This window comes from Podarcis tiliguerta (genome assembly GCF_965153285.1).
Source record: "Podarcis tiliguerta genome assembly, chromosome: 2".
NCBI lineage: Eukaryota > Metazoa > Chordata > Lepidosauria > Squamata > Lacertidae > Podarcis > Podarcis tiliguerta.
The window spans coordinates 100,082,295-100,104,823 of NC_139535.1; the positions used below are offsets into that span (position 1 = coordinate 100,082,295).

Sequence of the window (22,529 nt, forward strand, 5' to 3'; positions counted from 1 at the left end):
CTTGGTGCAAAATAGACCAGCCAGATTAGTTTCTCGTTTTTAGTTCTCAGAACATATCACATCAGAACTTTTTCATTTGCACCAGCCTCCTATTTGTTTCAGGACACCTATAAAACCCTAAATGGCTTGGCACCAAGTTGTCCAAAGAACCATTTCCTCTCTCGTGAACCTGTTTGTTCACCTCTTTCAACACCTGGCCTCTACTTTACATCCTGCCACCTTTGGAGGTGTGTGTGCAGTAGCTGCACTTCCAAGGAGAAGCTCTCTCCTGAGATAACCTTAGTCAGCCCTTCTTCTCATTAAGGAAGGCAGTAAAGATTTCTTCTTTTCTCCTGCGCCTTTAGCCTCCTTCAATGGTGATGTATTTTTAAACTGACCCACTTGCTTTATGTGCTTTTCGTGCTGCTGTTTTAGCAATTTAATGGATACATTTGCTTCCCACGCACCCAGACGTATTTCATTATTGCTGTGTTTAGTCCGGAGACCGCTTTGGGTGCCATTTTGGAGGCCGAAATATGTGGGTAGAAATTTTCTAAATCCATAAATATGAGGCCCTGACAGCATGCTTGCAGGTAGTCGCGGCAAACGATGCAGCAATGGCAGCAGCAGCAACCGGCACCAGCTGCAACCTCCTTCTCCTATCAGTGGTTTCAAGGACTCAGCTCTGTCTTACATTGAGCTAAAGGTGTTTTGGTGCCATTGTCAACAAAAGTACTTGAAGTGCATTCCAGAAGTGTGTGAGTTGGCAGAACGCTAGACAGATTTTAAAATTTTATTTAACTTAATTAAAATGCATATCATGTTGGACAGTTATTTGGGATGACACAACTCATAAGCTCAGCCATAAATCCTTGAATATTTTACCATATTTGAGATCAAATCACTGCTGGCAAGATTAGGTTCTAATGACTATTATTATTATGTATTCCAAACAGCCCTTCATTCGAGGATCACAGAGCAGTCTACAATAGAAAAGCACAAAAATACATAGCATAGTAACAAACAAAAACAAAAGGCCATATAGATTTTAAAATGAACCATAAGCCCGGGAGAAGAGGAACGTTTTTGCCTGGCGCCTAAAAATAAGTAACAAAGGCGCCAGGCGAGCCGTCCTAGGGAGAGCATTCCACAAGTGGGGAGTCACCGCACAAAAGGCTCATTCTCAAGTTGCCGCCCTCTGGACCTCTCATGGAGGAGACACACAACGAAGGGCCTCAGATTATGATCGCAGGGTCTGGGTCAGTTCATGTGGGGAGAGGCAGTCCTTGAGGGATATAGGCTCTACAAACTGATATGAGCAAAACACTTGGGCCAGGATGAAATTTGGGTAGTTCAGGCAGCTCACCAAAGCCAACACCACCAAATCCTATAACTGAAGAGCACAATTGGGTATGATAGCCCAGGGAGCCAACAAGAAGGCAGATATGAGAAGCACAAGACAGCAGGGAAGCAATTGGGGAGGTTGGGGGGAGGAACAGCCTGGAACAGACACAGGCAGCCTAATGATTTCCTTCTCTAAAGAGTCACCAGACTGAGCGAGTTTACCAGTGACCAGGAATGGCTCATCTAGATCACATCATCATCATCATCATCATAGTTTGTCATGTGGTGCTTGTAACCTAGCTTGAAATTCCTGCCATGCCTCCTCCTCCTAGTAGACATAGACATGGTAGTTCATGGAATAAAGGATTGGTGCCACACAAGTGAACAAGAAGCAACTAATTGCAGGGCCAGAAGCCCCTTAAAAAAACCCATAAAGCTACTAATTAAAGGGACATAGTGTGTTTTCAACTAAATTGTGTGTGCGAGATTCGCTCACCAATGTGACTTTCCTCTGGTCTCTTTCCCCTTTGAAAGGGACGCGGGTGGCACTGTGGGTAAAAGCCTCAGCACCTAGGGCTTGCCGATCGAAAGGTTGGTGGTTCGAATCCCCGCGGCGGGGTGCGCTCCCATTGTTCGGTCCCAGCGCCTGCCAACCTAGCAGTTCGAAAGCACTCCCGGGGGCAAGTAGATAAATAGGGACCGCTTACTAGCGGGAAGGTAAACGGCGTTTCCGTGGGCGGCTCTGGCTCGCCAGAGCAGCGATGTCACGCTGGCCACGTGACCCGGAAGTGTCTCCGGACAGCGCTGGCCCCCGGCCTCTTGAGTGAGATGGGCGCACAACCCTAGAGTCTGTCAAGACTGGCCCGTACGGGCAGGGGTACCTTTACCTTTACCTTTACTTCCCCCTTTGTGGCCCTAGCTCTGGAGGGTTGGAGGGAAATCCGGAAAAGGTTTAGAGGAAACATGGGGAGGAGAGGGAGGGAAAATTCTGTTGTGTGAGGAGACCTTTTTCCACACACACATACACGACTTTACGGTATGTTGAATTTCACCCAGTGTTCCTGAAAAACCTCAGTAGTACTCTGTCAGTCCACGCTGGACAAGTTATTTGCTGCCACAGATTTTTATGACTAAAATCCCTGCTATAAATCTGCTGAGAAAAAGCACAGAACTACATAGGAAACCCTGGAATGCAACTCGATCTAGGTTTTCCATTAAAAAAGGAGTCAATTAATTATGTCAATTATGGAGAAAACAGCTAGTACGAAATCAATCTTGACCACTCTATTTTTATACAAATGTGCCTTTCCTTCTCTGGAAAAGAGCTGGATTCAGCTTTGAACAGGCCTGAAATAGTTTCCAGTGATTCAGAATTAATGTTTCTAATGGCAAAGCAATGAGAATTTTTTGTTTGAAGTTTCTACAAAAGGTTCCCATTAGAAGATTGTTTTCCTTGGTTGTGAACCACAGGTTCTGGTTAGATGAAAAAAGGAGAGAAGCGTCATTATCTTGTTTAATCCCCAATATTTTTATTTCAGGACATTGTAATCCCTTCATCCACTTCACATGCAATTTCAGTGGAAAGATTGCTATTATAGCAGCAACCCATAGGCTGGCTGAAAAATGCCATGTGTTTTGTATTCTGTTCCCTTAATTCTTTGCCACTTGTCTTGGCTTACTTATATTATACTGTGTTCTTGCAGTTGCTTCTCATTGCTATGACAACACTAATCAATCATCACACTAAAAATAGACTCTATTCTTTATTTTATTTTTTAAAGAAGGTGCCTGTGGTGAATTGAAAAACACAACTGTGGCTCTGTCTTTTCAATATTCTGTTTTCTCCTCTCCTTCCACTCAGGGAATACTGCTATGTTTTGGCAATTAAACCAGTTCTCTTCTGCAGTAACACCCTCCTTTGTTGCACAGATGAAAATATGGACACTTGTCTTCTTGTGACACCTCTGTCCTCATGTCAGAGATTGCTGCCTGAATGCCTGTTCTCTCTTATACATTGCTGAAAGGTCTTCTCTACTAGCTTTGTGTGGATAGGCAACTATGGGATGGGCAGGGTGGGAATGTCAGAATGCTGCTACTGGCTATTTCTGTGCTGGTCCTGGGGGGAAGGTTACTGTTGGCGTGGTCAAAGTCCGGTCCTGGGTCACGAGTCTGGAAACAGTTCACAAAGAGCGAGGCGGGGTCCGAAGCAGGAAGCCGGGTGGGGACGGGAACTCTGGAAGGACAGGTCTGGGTCCGGGCAGAAGCAGGTATTCAACGACGTTGCTCCTGCAACCTGGGACCGGGCTGACTGGCCTTTATCTTCTCTGAGGCCAGGGGCGGTCCCGGCCCCCAGGAGACCCGCCTCTCCTGGCCTTAAGGCGAGCACTCCTCCTGGGAGAAACCAGTTCCCTCCGCCTCTCTGCCCTGAGCCTCTGCAGCTCAGGAGAGGCTGGAGGGTTACTGGACCCAGGGGGAGACTCACCTTCTCCTGACAGGGCTGGGAGAGGCGCACCTGTAGGCACTGTGTCCTCAATTCTCTGTTATTCATATTGCTTTCTTCAAATCACAGATCCACACGTGCAAAAGCCAGATACTGCACACAACTGTGCACAAGAATCTCTACACACCCACATATGAAACACTGTTGGTTCTGAGTTACAAGAGGCTCAAATTATAGTAAGCTCAGAAGCAGGAGCAAGTTCAAGTTCAAAACAAAAATTTCCTTAAAGGAATTGAGTGTTCAGTTGCTTTTGCATCTAGTTTTCTCAATGATTTAGTAGACTGGAGCCTTATGACCAATTGAAAAGCTAGTTGTTGCCTACATAATATTGCAAGCCTTTACAATCCATTAAGATTTTATGGTTTCAGATTATTTTCTTCCTTTTAAAGAAACACCTGGCAACCCCTAGAAATGCTGAAATGGGAAATTAGAAAATTCACCCTGTGTATTCCTGTTTGTGCCATGTGTAAACATAAATTACCAGATTTCTGCTGCAAGGAATATATGCTTGAGTGGGGTGGGAAGAGAGAAAGAATGATATCTTAAAATGCAATACATTTGCAAACATAATTTCCTGTGGCCTAGGACCCGCATACCTACAGGACCGCCTCTCCTGGTATGCCCTGCGGAGGACCTTATGGTCCACAAATGACAACAAATTGGAGGTCCCAATTCGCAAAATGGTTAGATTGGTCTCAACTAGGGCCAGGGCCTTTTCAGTACTGGCCTGGACTTGGTGGAACACTCTGTCACAAGAGACTAGGGCCCTGCGGGACTTGACATCTTTCTGCAGAGCCTGCAAGACAGAGCTATTTCGCCTGTTCTTTGGTTTGGACTCAGTCTGACCCTTATGTTTCCCTCCCCTTATGGTTTTGATCTATGGGCTACTTTTAAAATGAGGCTGCATTTTAAATTGTATTTTAACCTGTATTTTAAATTGGTCCCCCCCCCCATTATGTTTTTATTGTAATTTTACTGATGTTAGCTGTCCTGAGCCCGGCTCTGGCCAGGGAGGGTGGGGTATAAATAAAATTTATTATTCTTATTATTATTCTTATCATCATCATCATCTCGCATCTAATTTTAATTCTCTCATAAGTGAATATGCTTTCACTTAAAAGGAAAAAAATGTACTTTGTCTGTAATGAATGGACCTCTCTGCATGATGCATAAACAGTTCCCTGGCTCTGCTGAAGCACAATGTCAATTATTGAGGGCCTGCGATGAATCTCAAAACATATTCTGTGACTTGTAGTGCAATCTAGATTCAGACCAGTGCTGTTGAAAGCTGATGAGGCTCAGCCAGTAAAGATTGTGGTGAAAGGAGGGTGACCATTGGTGATTAAAAAGGGAAAATGTGAGGTGTTAGAAAGGCTTTTCAGAGTGTGACATTCTGAATAGATATTCCCTGAGACCTTCTGATCTTAAATAAGCTGAGATCAGAAGCTTAAGTATTTTCAGACTGATTCATGATCCTAAAATGTGGCTTAATCTGACAAGAGTTCCAATTTTTTCCATTGCTATTTATTGTTTTTAGCAAGAATTGCTAGCTTTATTTTTCAAAATGGACAGTTTCAAATTTTCTCTTTCTTCCTGCCTTTTTTTTTAAAAAAAGCATCTTTTTCAAAGGATTCTGAACAGGTTGGTCCAAAAGCTCTTGATGCACAAGATGGAAACTAGTGAATTCATTTCTGGCATTCGCAAAATAAAACTGCTAGGTTGTAATGTACATATGAACTGGAGAGTTATAAATGGCTACAGTTCTGATTCTGATTTTCTTTTCTCTGCAGTGTTCATTTTTACCTAAATTCTCCATTCACATAGAGACAAAATATGAGGACAACAAAGGAAGCAATGATAACGTAAGTGATAACTCTTCTTAAAGATCCAACATGTACTATCTGTAAAGGCTTTCATTAGCACGCCCAGCAAGGTTCTCCCTTACGATCTTCAGAGCTTTTCTGTATCTAACTTGACTCCAAAAAAAAGCAGACTTTCTGTTTTGTATGTAGAGATTCTTAGCTCCTTTCCTTCTACTCCCTACTTCTTTTTAGTTTGGTGGAAGGTAATGTGAACAGAGAGCATTCATTGTTCACGGCGCACAGTGCCATTGTTGGGCTATTGATGTGCATTTTCTAAGGAAACTCGTACCTGTTACTGAGATGTATGCTAGCCTTCGGACTTGTGGAGCCCTTGAGTGTCCAGGGAAGTGACAGGATCTTAAAAGGGAAGGGATCCTCTTAAGGAAAAACAGCAAGGGGAGTTAATCAAATAGAATGCAACCAGCAGCCACTGTTGATGAATTGGCCTATTGTAGTTAAACAAGATGGTAAATGCTCAACTGAAATATTGTGTAGATAAATGGATTGTATTGAATTTTATATACAGTATAAAGAATCCAACATAAAGGAACACTGCTCTGCCTTGAGTCTTCAGGGTTTGGCACTGTTGAATAGTCTCAAAGTGTGCCTTTTTGCTGAGTACCCTGCAGAGGACTAGCTATAGATGGTGTGGGTCCCCTCTCAAACCCTCAGAGGCATGACCTTCAGAGTCTGGTGGTTATTTGTGCTCTTCAGACAAGTTATTTGTCAAATTCTACTTCAAACTCTTAAGTCTGGTGGGTTTGGGGACTGTGAAGCCGAAGGTTTTATATGTAGCTCCAAATGGATCAACTGAGCTAAATGGACCAGTACAAAGCAGCTTGGGGGGTTGTATTGCTTGTGTTGGTGTATTGTGACAAAAACAAGTCTAATGGCATCTTGAAGACTAACATGTTTATTGTGGCATTGGCTTTTGTGGACATCCGATGAAGTGCGCTCTCTCTCTCTGAAATATTTTTTATTGATTTTTACAGATCCATTCACACAAAAAGTATCACAAATATTAAACTTTACCCAAGATTCTTCCGAATCTCGAGACTTCCCTCCTCCCCTCTGTGGATTCTTCAACTAACTTTTTTAAACTGCGTATTATAAATCTGTCTAGTTTATCATCCTCCATTGTATCCAAAGTCTATGTGTCATTGCAAGAGTTATTTAAAGCCTGCCAAAGAGTTCAAGTGTTTACAGTGGTCTTTCAAGTGCGTAATTTATTTATCCCATTCCTTGTTGAAGTTTTGATCCTCCTGGTTTCCGATTTCCCCAGTTAATCTTGCCATCTCTGCATAGTCCAATAATTTCATCTGCCAGTCCGACCTAGTAGGTACCATATTTTTCCGTGTATAAGACTAGGGTTTTTCTCCTAAAAAATAATGTCAAAAATTAAGGGGTGTCTTATACACAGATACATCTCCCCCCCCCCCATTTTCATAAATCTGAGTCCCCCAAAATAGGGGGCAGCCTATACACTGGGGCGTCTTATAGATGGGAAATTACGGTATCTCTGGGAAAGGAGCATCCTTGCAGCAGAGTCCATGCCACAATAGCCAATAAAGTACGGCAATACTCTTCGCTGCTTCTATGAATATCAGATAGTTGGTGAACTAGATTACTACATGAGTAGGTGCTGCCATGAAAACCATCTTGTTAAGAGAGATTTAGCTTTGTCATCAGTAAAGCTAAACAATATTCTTAAAAGCCATTCTTTTTAGAAGCAATTAGTGAAAGCCGTTTCCATCTTTAAAATGGCAGATTATTTTCTTCTACACACAGAATTTAGATTCATAACTCAGAATGCTGATCCATTAGGAGCTACATATAAAACCTCTGCGGATAATGAAAATAATATATGTTAATGTACTCTTTGGCCTCATCATAGCAGAGATTTTTTAAATGAGTGTTTCAGAACTGACCATTAATCAAATGGAAACCGAGAGGCAATTTTCTAGTGTACATATTCTTGGTACAGATGAATAACGACAATGGCATTTGACAAATTAACAGCCGGAGCATACTAAAGCCAGCTGTATTATAGCAGATGGATTTTGTCTTTGCATATTAAGCTGCACTAAATTGGGGAATTCACCTAAAATAAAGAAGTCCTTTTTCACTTATGAACTTGTATTGTCTAAATATGATATTACTGTATAAGCATACCCTTTGTCAGGAATGGGTTAGCTGTGGTCACTCCAGATGTTGCCAGACTCCAGCTCCCATCAGCCCTAGGCAGCATAATTTATGGGAACTTTGGTCCAACATCTGGAGAGCCAAAGGCTACCCATCCTGGCCGTTGTTCAAAACTTCAAAACTTTTATTGATACCACAGCAAACAGAAATGGAAAAAGCCTTCTAACTTCAGATTATACTCAGTTTCTGAGTATAAATGCAGCCAAATTAGAGAAGCATTTGTCAAGCATAACAGCAGAGAAATGTCTAATCCTTTGCAATGAGGAGAAAGGGTTTAGGTACAGTTCCAAGGAAAACATACCAGAGTCACCCCACAGTTTCTTTCCAAAGAACTGATTATTGCTAATAAGATAAAATTCTTATTAACAAAGGAAATACACTATAACTAATTTTCCTTTTAAAACCTCTTTAACGAGTCTTTTAGCCAACTTTGCTGCATGAACTCAGCCAGCGCTGTTTGGAACACTATAATACTAGTCATTAACAGTACATTTTAAAGCTGTTTTCCAGTGGCAACAACTCACATCGTCTCTGACCACTGGCCATGCTGGTTAGTGCTGATGAGAAAAGTCCATTGACATCTGGAAGTCATTATGTTGGGTACCCTAAGATACAGTATCTTCTCCCCATCAGACAGAGCTAACTTGGGGTCTGGGCTTCCCTTCATAATTGCTGACCATAATTAATAGCCATCTTACATAGGGAACCCTTCCCCCAATTCCACCTAATTTAGTACTCTGATGAAAGGTGGATTTGCTAACACCTCAGGGAAAGCCTTCTTAAACAAAACTGTATTCCATAGCCACCTGAAGTGTGAAAATAAAAGACATACTGCTTTTGCTCTTTGTCTTATCAGGTATTTAGTTAATGTTTTTTTTCCGCTGCAAATGTACCTTCTGATCATCCATGTGCCCTATTTCAGAGAAAAATTTCTTTTTTACTGCCTGTCCTGAACTGCAGCTCCCCTGTGCTATGTTGTGAGTTGTTTCCATTAATGTATATGTATGAAATGGGATTCAGTTGCTGTATATCAGGGGTTTCCAAACGGTGGTCTGCGGACCACTTCATACAGGTGGTCTACAGCACATCTGTGAAGATCCTTTACTATCTGACTTCAGTGACTTTCAAGTTGTAGTGCAATAAAATAAAATATAAGAAATAAAAGAAGCAATAGAAATACATTTAAAAGTCATACGGCGTCTAGCCCGAGCACATTACAACAGGCAGAAAAATTGTTGATCCACCAAAGTCCTCAGCAATGTCAATAATAATAATAATTTATTATTTATACCCCGCCCATCTGGCTGGGTTTCCCCATGTTCACGTAGTTCATGTGGGGGAAATTTGGGAACCGCTGAAGAATATTATAAGATGGTACTGTGCAAACTAAATTGAGCATCTTTATTATTGGAAAAGTAAGTGAACAAAAATGTAGAAGTCATCTCTAGTTATGTCTGCCCATGTTGAAAGTATTTTTATATTGATACATGCAGTATTAGAGACTAGAGTCTGTTTTGTTATGGCACAGATTGCAGAATGATAGTTCCTCACTTACTTGCTTTTGCCAAAAATTCAGCAAGGCATGCAGGGAATTTAGGCTGTTCTCAGTTTAGGAAATTCAGGTATTGTATCATTTTAAGAAGCAGTGTCTGAAGCATGCACCAGTCCTTATGATAGACAAGTTTGGGCTCGTTGTAAAAACAGCCATTAAGCAGATAGAATAACTGAGATTCCACTTTAAATGAAGCCCCATAGCATCATAACAGAACACTATTTCAAGTGGAGCTTCATATAACATAAGAAAATTCAACGAATAGACCATGTTGTAATTAGACAGAAGCAAAATGTATATTTGATTTTGAGGGTAATGATATGCAATGAGGTGTATTCATAAGCAAGGTAAGTAAATTCATTGCTGCAGAAAACAGGTGCAGCGGGGTTCTAAATCCATAAAGTATTAATGGTTAATTTAGTGTGATTACACAAATTATAATGGTTGGTTAGACTCCTATCAGAAGGCATTGCTTTCTCGCATATGAAATAACTTGTTCCCACAAAATAACCCAAATTCCTGAACCTGGTGGGGGGGGGATGCTATACTTGCATTAATCAGCATGTTTTTTCAGGCATTTTCCCAGGGTTGGGATAACTGCTTTTAAGCTGATTTATCCCTGTTGTTTTGTCTGCCAGGGTTTGGTAGTGATGACATTAAGTTGTTGTTTTATATTGTTTCATTTTCACTTTTTGAACGCCTTGAATCTTTTCTAGAAACGGGCATTTAAGAAATTAGGTGGTGTTGCTTTTTTAAAAAACAAAATTTGCATTTACTTGGCCAAGTTAGAAACGTCAGAATGCTGAAGCTTTGCAGTGGAAATGCTGACACAAGGGATTGTCAGCTGCTTCTATATTGCTGAATGCAAGCCAACAACAGTTCAGGGTTAATGCCAGTTCGCAAAGATTGGAATCACAAGTTGGAGCTTACTGGCCTCTTGCCATAATATTTCTCTAGTTCTCGTTTCTTGCAAAGCAGAGGGAAAAGCATTAGCACCGCATGCATTGCTCTTATTAAAATGCACACTATACAAATGGACAGAGTATACAGTAACCTGCTTCAAAAAAGACTAGACTAACCTCTGGGAACCTTAGGTTTTAGTTTTAAAGCTTATGTAAACATTACTGCCTTCCTGATGTTCTCCTACTAAGCATGGTTGGTTGCCCAGTAGCAAGGCCCTTGTGAATTTCCATGGCTGCATTCTGCATTTCAGAGAAGATCACAGCCAGTTAACCAGCAACTGCAAAGAGACCAGTGCTTAGACTTACAACCACTCCTGTGTACATTGACTTGGAAATGAGTGCTGCTGGGTTCAGTTAGACTAGCTCCTAAATAAGTGTGCTTAGGGTCGCCTTAGAAACTAAAATAATATTTCTTTGGAAAATATAGAATTTTAAACAATATTTTGACTTCTAAAGACTCTAGTTCGAATCACAGTTTATAGTTGCCTCTGGTGTTGATCTTTAAGCATTGTATTAGTAGTGAGGTGCCTGGGTTAGCTAGCTAGAAGGTTATTTTGTAGTTTAGTACATACTTTTTTAAAAAAAAGTTATGTAAATTATTTATTTATTATGTAAATTATTCATGCTTATGCCTGAATCACTTGTAAAACCTACTTTGTCAAAGGCAAAAGTTTTCCCCACTGCTATTAATTGCTGGGTTTTTGTTTCCCCCCACTTTCCCTCACTGTTTGGTATGTTGTTGCACTACAGTGATAATTCAGTGCTGAACAACAAGGACTGTGACAAAGTCTGTGGTTAAGATGCATTGTTAGGAGCTTTGCTATTTTATCATGTTTCCAATTGCCTACTTTTGAGTGCTACAAGCCTGGATTGTGATCCCCACAGATGTAAGTGAAAATGCGTGGATAAATATCAGTATACGTCAAGGCGGGATTTGGGAGGACAGGAATAACACAAGGTATCAGCGAAGTTAACTCTTTACTCAAAGAAACAAAACAGCCCAGGCCTAGTGAGCACAGCAACTCTTCCCAGCAGGTCTTGCCCCAAGGAGGACTGGAGTTCCCTGCCTTCCCACAGCTCCCTAAGTCTCCTCCTCCCTGGGTTCTTCCCAAGCAACCTGAGATTTCTTTACCTCATCTGTCTTTGCTCCGCCTTCTTCCCACCTCTGCAGGTTCTGGGAGACCAGAGGGGAGAAGAGCTGGTCACAGCAGGAAGGAGAGACTCCATAGCTTCTTCAGCAGCCTGCCTCATCTCTGTCCCTTGATCCCCCCCCCCTCCTCTCCAACCTCCGCTGCTGCCTCTGGTTCTGGACTGCTCTCTGTCACAATTTCTTCCCGCTCACTAAACCCTGTTTCCTCTTCCGACACCTCCTTCTCCCAGTCTGCTCCCTCTTCTCCTTCTGACCACTCATCATCATCCCCCTGGCTCTGAGCCTTCTTCCCCAGCTGGTGCCTCCCAACACTCCTTTACATCCAGCATGATAGTATAGCTACTAATAGTGTTTAAAATTCATGTAATTGATGTAATGCTAAGCTATAATTTGGCATTACTAGAACGAGCCACTGTGATCCTCCCTCTTCCTTCTTTCTCTTCCAGTGTAGCATGAGAAGGGGCTTGGAAGCTTTTGCTTCTGTTCTGCAGCCTAGCATGTTGTCCAAGTTCAGACAAACTGTGTACAGTGGTACCTCGGGTTACGAACTTAATTCGTTCCGGAGGTCCATTCTTAATCTGAAACCATTCTTAACCAGACTGGTGACTGGGAGTGGCTGCCGAGACCATATAACACCAGTCCTGAAAGATCTTCATTGGCTCCAAGTACGTTTCTGAGCACAATTCAAAGTTGGTGCTGACCGTTAAAGCCCTAAACGGCCTCGGTCCTGTATACCTGAAGGAGCGTCTCCACCCCCATCGTCCAGCCCGGACACTGAGCTCCAGCGCCAAGGGCCTTCTGGCGGTTCCCTCGCTGCAAGAAGTGAGGTTACAGGGAACCAGGCAGAGGTCCTTCTCAGTAGTGGTGCCTGCCCTGTGGAACGCCCTCCCAGCAGATGTCAAGGCAATAAGCAACTATTTTACTTTTAAAAGACAACTGAAGGCGGCCCTGTTTAAGGAAGTTTTTAATGTTTGATGCTGTATTGTTTTTAATATTCAGTTGGAAGCCGCCCAGAGTGGCTGGGGAAACTCAGCCAGATGGGCGGGGTACAAATAATAAATTATTATTATTATGTTATATTATACAACCTGATGCATACTATCGCTAATGGGGCCTGCTGCCGCTGTGCTGCTGACACACAATTTCCATTCTCAAACCCTTTGCACAAATGAGTAAACATGCAGATTCCTAGAGCAAAAGTCACGGCTGCAGTGCCTGGTGGAGCTGCGCTGCCCATGATTTGGCTTAGCATTACATGCAAACTGGGCCACCGTTAGTTTGGATGAAATTTTTAATTCAGCACAGATTTTGCATCGCTGGTGTGGTGTGGCATGTGAAAGAAGCCATTGAAAAGATGTTTCCCAGTTCCCATTGACAAATATAGAGTACTTTTAAGGTATTCCATTTGAAGCAGCAGCATAGCAGCTTTCACAGAATTCTGCCTCTGAGGGAGAGTTCTTCCATTATAGCCTTCAAAATACGTTTGCTTTTAGTACTGTGCCTATCGATCAGTAAAGTACTTTGAATCCATCTGTCAAGCTAATATGGCACAAAGTGTAAAAGAGCACTCATCTTGCATTATGTTATCAGAGCTGTTCAACAAAAAAAAATATCTTCTTTTAGAAGCACTGCTGTCCTGTTTACTGAATTTTGCTAGAGGTACAGTGGTATCTCGGGTTACATACGCTTCAGGTTACAGACTCCGCTAACCCAGAAATAATACCTTGGGTTAAGAACTTTGCTTCAGGGTGAGAACAGAAATTGTGCTCCGGCGGCGCGGCAGCAGCAGGAGGCCCCATTAGCTAAAGTGGTGCTTCAGGTTAAGAACAGTTTCAGGTTAAGAACGGACCTCCGGAACAAATTAAGTACTTAACCTGAGGTACCACTGTATTTGCAATTGGCTGGGTGTTTAGAACTGGTGCTAGTTCTCCTTGTCAGCAGTGACCTATGGAAGCAAAATTCAGGCACCCTATCATCTGAAATAGCACTGTCTGAAGCAGGCACTAGTGTTTATGGTAGACAAGTTTGGGCTCATTGTAGAATTAAGCCATTAAGCAGATAAAATGATTAAGATTCCACTTTTAACGAAATTCCCATAGGTTCTTATCAAAACAGGATTTTGTGGAGCTGTGTCTCTAACTGAACCACACCTGACATCACATGATATTGGGGTGGGGCAAATGGCCATGGTTTTGGGAAAATGGTCTCTCAGGCCAGATGTGCCCTGTTTAGCGTGAAAGCAGGAGAACCCCACTCTTAATTTAAACCATAGTTTAAACTTTCAATGAGAATTTTGGTCTGACGTGACAGTCCTTGGTTTGGTCATAATATATTGCTTCCAAAAACGTGAAACCTCCCTAATTTCTTCTTGATATCATAATATTTATTAGGCCTTTCTACAATCCCTGCATTGTTAGGAACACAAAATGTTCTTGCCATTTGCTTCCTGCTCCTTGCCAATATAGAGACGCAGATTGAGAGCCTTATGTTTCTTTCCATCGGCTTTAATCACTTAAAAAAAAACCCAACTTAAATATCCACAGCCTGATTGCAAAACCAATCAAATTATCTCCCTTGCAGGCTTCAAGAGAATTCTAGGGTATTTGGCTAGAGGAAGTACCAGGAGAATTAGCCCTAAAAAGAAGTAAATCTTGTACACTAATGGCTCCTTATTTTTGAACTAATGAGAAATTTAGAGGGATTAAACTTCCATCTGTGATACAGTGCAAGAAAGAAGTATGGATGAATTAAGGTTCAGGCACTCAAATAATGAGTCATTTCTGATTTTAGGTTCCAGTTGAAAGAGGTTGGGGGAGATGGAAAATAACCTCTTAATTTAAGAATGGATAGGAGAGTAGGGGCAACATAGTGGCTGAAACATTGACCTTGGCTCAACAAAACCTTGGTTCATATCTAAGTCCTTTGCAGCCTGGCTATTGTTATGTCCGCTTGGACTACTGGGACTATTTGGACTACTTGGACTCTACCTGGGACTACCTTTGAAGGTGACCCGGAAACTGCAATTAATGCAGAATGCGGCAGCTAGACTGGTGCCTGGGAGTGGCCGCCGGGACCACATAACACCGGTTCTGAGAGATCTGCATTGGCTCCCAGTACATTTCTGAGCACAATTCAAAGTGTTGGTGCTGACCTTTAAAGCCCTAAACGGCCTCGGTCCTGTATACCTGAAGGAGCGTCTCCACCTCCATTGTTCTGCCTGGACACTGAGGTCCAGCACCGAGGGCCTTCTGGCGGTTCCCTCATTGCGAGAAGTAAGGTTACAGGGAAGCAGGCAGAGGGCCTTCTCAGTAGTGGCGCCCACCCTGTGCAACACCCGCCCTTCAGATGTGAAGGAAATAAGTAGTTATCCTATTTTTAAAAGACATCTGAATGCAGGCCTGTTCAGGGAAGTTTTTAATATTTAACGCTGTATGGTTTTTAATACTTGATTGGGAGCCGCCCAAAGTGGCTGGGGAAACTCAGCCAGATGGGCAGGGTATAAATATATTATTATTATTATTATTATTATTATTATTATTATTATGTGCAACAGGGAAAGCAGGCCTGTGCAAAGTGCATGTTACTCTTCTAGTATAACAGGGATGTCCAGCTTACAAGAGACTGTGATCTACTCCCACTTTAAAAAAACTGGCAGTGATCTACCCATTGGATTGACAAAAAGTTGTTGAGCTTTCTCGGACACCCCACAACTGACCAGTAGATCGTGAGTGACCTGTTGAACATCCCTGTAGTATAACATCCGTGTGACTTTTTGAATCAAATACAGTGGTGCCTCGCAAGACGAAATTAATTCGTTCTGCGAGTCTCTTCGTCTAGCGGTTTTTTCATCTTGCGAAGCAACCCTATTAGCGGCTATTAAAGGGTTAGCGGATTAGCTGCTAAAAGGCTATTAGCAGTTTAGCGGCTTAGAAAAAGGGGGTGGGGAGCGGAAAAAAATCTCAAGACTCTCAAGACATTTTCGTCTTGCGAAGCAAGCCCATAGGGAAATTCGTCCTGCGAAGCGCATCGAAAAACGGAAAACCCTTTCGTCTAGCGGGTTTTCCGTCTTGCAAGGCATTCGTCTTGCGGGGCACCACTGTAGTTTGAGGGAGGTGGTGTCACCACCCTTTGCTAAGGGGAGTGTGTGTGCGTGTGTGTGTGTGTGGCCTGGTTCACATATCACACAAAACCATTGTTTTAAAACCAGCTATGGTTTAATGTGAATGAGCAGTGTGCTGGTGCATGCTCCTCCAAAAGATTTTGGGATGCTCCTCCCCTGCTCCTGCTGCAAGCCAGAGTCTGGCTGGACGTGTCATCCGAAACCAGGCTCATGGTTTGTTTCCTCCAAGCAAACGACAAGTGGTAACTAAGGTTTGTTCTTGACTTACCATTTATGGAAACAAACCACAACCAGACTTCATCCACGGCATTACAGATAGAGTAATGTTTGACCAGTGTGCACCATCACAAGTGTGATGGAGAAAGTAAGAGGTGAGCTGACTAAAACCACCTTGGTGGCACAGGACATCTCTCTGATGATCTGATATTACTATTATTATTATTATTATTATTATTATTATTATTATTATTATTATGACATCTGAAGGCAGCCCTGTTTAGGGAAGCTTTAGATCTTAGATGAATCATTGTATTTTAATATTCTGCTGGAAGCTGCCCAGAGTGGCTGGGGAAACCCAGCCAGATGAGCGGGGTATAAATAATTTTATTATTATTATTATTATTATTATTAGAAACAGTGAGTCTGCTGGCCTTGTAGGAATGCTTTAAGCGAGATCCTACACATAAATTTATACGTACAGCAAATTCACAAATGAGCCATATTATGACGACAGGTCAAGTCTCCAGTTTTCCCTCCTCCAAAGGAAGCCAAACCCAGCAGCACTGCCCCTAGAACTTCTTAATAACTTCTTAAGAAAGCGCTGAGCAAAGAACAGTATGTTTTAAAAATGGGGATTTCTATGTATTTTTGCAACAACTGAGATGTTAGGAGCAAGGTACCAGAGGAGACACAGGGAGCTACTGTGGGCAGAGGGGCTGTCACCAGTGGGAAATAGCTGTTGTGTCTCCGAGCAGTTAGGCCACACTGCTCATATGATGTTTCCAAACTATCAATTGCAAGAAAAATTGGAAGACTTTTTATTTTTTTGGTAACATATTGCTTATTTCTATCATTATTACAATAAAAACTGAAGAACTGGAAAGCCTTCTGATGTTGTGAAAAGAAATGTCTCAGAGTTTTGTTCCATATTTTGAGAAAATTGCTTGTCGTTGCACATGGTGCCAGCCTGTAACTATGAGATATTGCCAAGAACATACTCTGCTGTTTTTGGAACCAGCGCCTTTGTTCCTTAAGACAAGCTGTTGCCGGTTCATAACATTCATGATTAAGTTTAGACTACATGCCCATCAGAACACTGAAGCGTGTTTGTTTTACATCTTGCAGATATTTGATAATGAAGCCAAAGATCCTGAGAGAGAAATCTGCTTTATTGATATTGCCTGTGACGAAATTCCTGAGCGCTATTACAAAGAATCAGAGGTAGGTAAAGGACTTAATGCTCTTGAGCAGTGTAGATTTGCATTGTGCAGAAAGCCCATTCAGACATCCATACTGCTCTGGGATAAATAGTCTCCACCAACTACAGCTTGGTTATCTCTTCTGATCCTACCAAGTGATAAGAAGAATTTTTCCACCCACCAAGTGCTGATTAAGTACATTTCACTTTCTTTTCCTCCTCCCTTCTCACACCTTTTTCCTTATGTTTGTCATGACTTTTATAATATAAGTCTGCAAGTAGGGATTGTCTTAAATATTAAACTTAAGCTGCTCCAAGGGCCTTTTTGGCTAAGGAGCTGAGTTAAAATGCTTTACGTAAACATGTGCTGGAATGACTTAGCTGCATACAGTGGTACCTCTGGTTACGTACTTAATTCATTCCAGAGGTCCGTTCTTAACTTGAAACTGTTCTTAATCTGAAGCACCACTTTAGCTAATGGGGCTTCCCGCTGCTGCTGCTGCGCCGCCGCGGCGCGATTTCTGTTCTCATCCTGAAGCACAGTTCTTAACCCGAGGTACTATTTCTGGGTTAGCGGAGTCTGTAACCTGAAGCGTATGTAACCTGAAACGTATGTAACCCAAGGTACCACTGTATTGTTTTGACTTTACTCAATACTTTTCTTGTTGCATGGGAATGACAACTCCAGGGAATTTGCATAGAATTAATATGCCTTCATATTTCTAATAAAACACTATTAAATTGAGTGACAAGATACGATTTTGCAGCATACGAAATCCAATATATCTTGGCAGCAAATAGGCCCTATTTGTCATAGCTCATGGGCAAAGTTATTTAATTATCTACATGAAAATTTACAACATCAATAACATTTATTACACTGCACCAACACATCTTATGCCTAACTGCTATTATCATTATGGAGTTGACAAAAGGCTAAATCTAAACATTTTATGTTGACTTTCTATACATTAACACAATGGTATTATGCTAAAACCATATATGTGACCTGTTTTAAGGGCTGTAGACCAGAAACAACATGGGTGGTGAGCTGAAAAGGCTGCCCTCATCCTCCATCTTTGGCAAAAAGTCTGGAAGGCAATTATTATCATTCCCAGTTGGAGTAGATGAAAAACTACATGAAGACCAAAGCCCCTAGCCTTGATTCTGTCTTGAAGAATACATATTTATGAAGTGTTTTGAGACAGTCCCTAAAATGTTAACAGTTGGATAGCTAGTATTGGCATACTTTTTGAATATTGAAGCTCTGAAACAGAATCAGAAGCCCGCCATTTTCCCAGAGGTTGCCTCTCCCGCAGTGGAAGGGGCGAAAAAAACTCTCTCCATTCTTATTTGAGAGTCCCAGTTGGAGTTTGGTCTGAAAGAAGACACCATGCAACTGTGTCTCTTTGGAAATCCCTGGGCCTACGAGTAAGGAGTGCAACAGTACATCCACAGGGCATTGGGGGGCGGGTCACCCACAGCGGCAAAATGTACTGTGTTAACCCTGTAAAGCACAGATATTGAATTGGAACCAACTAGAGGGCTGGATATAGAGCTGACCTATCCTTGAAGGACCATTTTGACCTGTGTGGGACCATCCACCTGACATCATGACATCAGGTGACTCAAGCTATGACTGCAAATGAAGAATATTGCTTTGCCATCCTTCCTTGAACTCAAGCTAGAGTTGCAAACAAGAAATCTTGATGGTGAATAAAAATGCTCCCATTTACTGTAAAGAACTGTTACAGAACTAAAGTCAGAAACAACCCTGTACCTGTTGCCTTTTAAAGATCAGCCAGAGGCTTATCTTGGATCTTAGTTATTATTAGGAGAGCTTGCAGCTTTGGTGAGTTAAATAAAAAATATCATTTTGGAGTTCAAAGGCTTTATTCATGCACGCTTTCTATTGGCAGGATGAAAGAGAATAGCAAACATTTTGTCTCAACATGTTGGGAGAGAAGAAACAAAATGGCTCAGCTTTTACGGGTAGAGTTAACTTAGACAAAACAGTGCCCTCGTGTGATTTAAACATGCATTAACTATACAAATTTAATAAATAAAAATATTAATAACTAGAAGCTCAAAGTAAATAAATGTATTTGCTTTTCTCCAATAGGACTTTGGTGCTTAGCACTAACACCTCTTATCTTAGCACTTAAAGCAGAGGGCCCAGATCAGTACTCCAAGCCTCTCTATTTGGCCCTCAGAACTCCTCCTCTGCGGCACATGCTCCTCAGCCACATAACCTCTCCCCAGGCCACACCCCTACCTTACCCTACTATGTACCCTCCTTGAATATTTTTGCATTGTGGGACCACAGCACCAAAATCAAAGAGACCAGAGAGCAGTAGGCATTCATCTCTGATGTAGAGCTAAGCACCACAGCACTAATATTAAATTAGCATATTATTATGAAGGAAAACTTAGTGAATTTTATTTCTATATACTCTACAAATGGACAGTCCACAAAACATCTGCCCCTTAAGTTCAAGGGCACACATAATTTGCAGGCACGGGTCCAGGAGGAAAAAGGCCTCCTTCACTTACTTTCTGGACTATGAACCTTTGAAATAGTAATATATAGAATACCAATGTTCCTGAAATAACAATAGTAACTAGATAGATAGATATAGATAAACACACACACACACACACAGAGAGAGAGAGAGAGAGAGAGAGAGAGAAGAAAGGGAATTCTGCCCCCACCCCCCAGAAAAGTCTTAAGAGACTGATGGTCCAATATTTCATTCTTGAATAAGCCATAAATCAGATTGTAAAAAAGAAATACCTTTTTTAGGATGTGTCAAAATCAGTGTGTATCTCATTCAATCTAGATTATAAGATATCAGCTAAGCGTGCTCGGCACATGCATGACAAGAGATATTGTCTCATTGCTGCTAATTAGAAGAAATTGTGCAGTAAAATTATATCTCACAGAGATAGGATCTGCTTAAAATAAGAGTATCTAATATAAACATTAATTTTTTCCCAAAAAATCTTTTCAAGACTGAAGATAATCAAATAGTAAAATGTTACTCAGAACAGATCTGGAAATAAAGGGTTGTATCCAACTAAGTTCCACTCAGAGCAGATATATTGAAATTAATGGACAGAAGGTAGTCAGGTTCATTCATTCTAATGGGTCTAACATAAGATGCAGCCCAAAGTCAGTGACCAGGATCCAAAAAGCAACTGCTGACTAACCTGCCCTCCAGCCCAATCTCATGCAGCCCAAACTATTGAAACTCTTTTCTGTTTAAAAACAGTTTTCTATTCACAGGCAGCCGATGTGGTGCTGTGCTATTAAAGAAAAATAAAATCTTAAGTCTGCTGGAACTCACAGAGGCAGGTTCTTTTTAGATGCCTGCTGTTTTATTTGCTTTAGTCTTCAGAGCAAATGTAAATTCACTTTTTAATAAGAGAATCTTTTTTTTTAATTAAAAAAAGTTTTGTGCTCTTTCCGCCCCAGCACAGATGCCTACTCAGAGCAATGGAGCTCACTCATGCTTAACTGTCACAGGGATGCAGCCAGCATCTGTCTGGTTCAGGAAATAATGGTTCCACTTGCACCATAATAAGACCTCTTTTATCAACTTGCTTTAGAATGTCCCTCTCCTCCCCTTGGTGCTTCTGTCAGCTCTAATTTATGAGGCAACCTCATTTTGACAGAATAATTTTGCTAGCAAATGGCATAAATTGCTCCATGTTTTCAGTACATTGTAACGCCAAGTGCAGAATGCTTTAAAAATAGCACGTTCAGTATTGAGGGTTAACAAGGCAGAAGTACTGCTGCCCGTGCTTGATTTTCTGTTGGGTCCAAAGAAAAATAGGAAGCCAAATGTAATTATTGTCTTCTTCTTTTTTTAAGGGGCGGGAAAGATTGTGCCAATTTTCAATCATATTTTCAAAAAGATATGTCCTGAAAACACTGAAGAAAATGTTTTGGATTGGCATAATTGTGAATGCAATGAGCACTTATTTGGAAAATATAAAAGTGTAAATAACCATCTGGTACCATCATTGCAGAAGTACCTGCAACATCAAAAGCAAAGATCTGCAATTCCCTGTAATAGTCCTGGTAGTCTATATTTTAGGAGGTTGCTTTATGAAAGGCTGATGCCCATTAAAACCATATTTCTAACTTTGCTCTGAACCCAGTGCATATTATCCATATTTAAAATAGACATTATCCATACTTTAGACAACTTGTGCTTATGCTTAACCTATATTTCAGGTTGTGAATAGAGATGAATTTAAATATATGCTATTTTCTAAACCAGGGTCACAATATTATAGGAAATAAAGCTAGAAATTTCCTCCTAAACTAATTCTCCTTCACTGTATGATTATATATCCCTTCAATTCAGAATCCATACAGGCTCATTTCAATTTAACAACCAAGTTGGTCTTAATAACATTTCTATTCATTAGATTAAGCTCTAGTTGGTTTTTGCTGGGAATGGGGGAATTGTGTGAAGAGCTCTTGTTTTTATTGCCATCTAGAAAATGAATACGTGGGTGGCGCTGTGGGTAAAACCACAGTGTCTAGGACTTGCCGATCGCATGGTCGGCGGTTCGAATCCCCGCGGCTGGGTGAGCTCCCGTCTTTCGGGCCCAGCTCCTGCCCACCTAGCAGTTCGAAAGCACCCTTAAGTGCAAGTAGATAAATAGGTACCACTTTATAGCGGGAAGGTAAACGGCGTTCTGTGTGCTGCTCTGGTGCAGGCTCGCCAGAGCAGCGATGTCACACTGGCCACGTGACCCGGAAGTGTCTGCGGACGGCGCCGGCTCACGGCCTCTAGAGTGAGATGAGCGCACAACCCTAGAGTCTGACAAGACTGGCCTGTACGGGCAGGGGTACCTGTACCTTTACTAGAAAATGAATATAGTTCTTCACAGCTCTGTGGTGCTAATGTCACAGTCTCTGAGTCTTGCCAAATTTAACAAGTTTGAGCACTAACTTGAATTTGTTGGTCACTCAGGTGAACAAATTAATTTGAAAATGATTATCAGTAAGCAGCGATATTATAAAAGCCAATTTTTGTAAGGTCGCAATTTGGGGGGGAAAGTGAGGCTTATATTCAGGCCAATACGGTATTTATATTTAGTATAACTCCTTACAAGCTAGTTTTAAAAAATAATAAGCAATAAAAACATCTGTACGATGAATAAAAACCATAAAACCATCACATTGCAAAATAACACAGGGAAGCACAGCTAAAGCGTCCTCTTAAAATCATGCCAACACATCCAGCTTAATAATAATTATTAATAATAATAATTTGGTCCTACACAAAGAATTGTGAGTAAAACTAAAAACTGTTTGTGCTGGGAACTAAACACTAAACATGTAGATTTGGGTATATGTTTGATATATGAAGAATAACATAACCTCGATCTCATTTCTGGGGTTGCATTGAAACCACAACAGTGTG

General features: G+C 41.4%; 1 protein-coding gene across 3 annotated transcripts in view; it reads left to right on the forward strand.

The window, feature by feature from the left end:
* Positions 1-22,529, forward strand: part of PITPNC1 (phosphatidylinositol transfer protein cytoplasmic 1) — a 132,259-nt gene that overhangs the window by 85,895 nt on the left and 23,835 nt on the right. For all 3 annotated transcript variants that reach the window (XM_083427966.1, XM_083427965.1, XM_083427967.1), the window contains 2 exons: positions 5,614-5,685; positions 17,016-17,111. In XM_083427966.1, the coding sequence (XP_083284092.1) occupies positions 5,614-5,685; positions 17,016-17,111 (168 nt within the window). The remainder of the gene's footprint in view (positions 1-5,613; positions 5,686-17,015; positions 17,112-22,529) is intronic.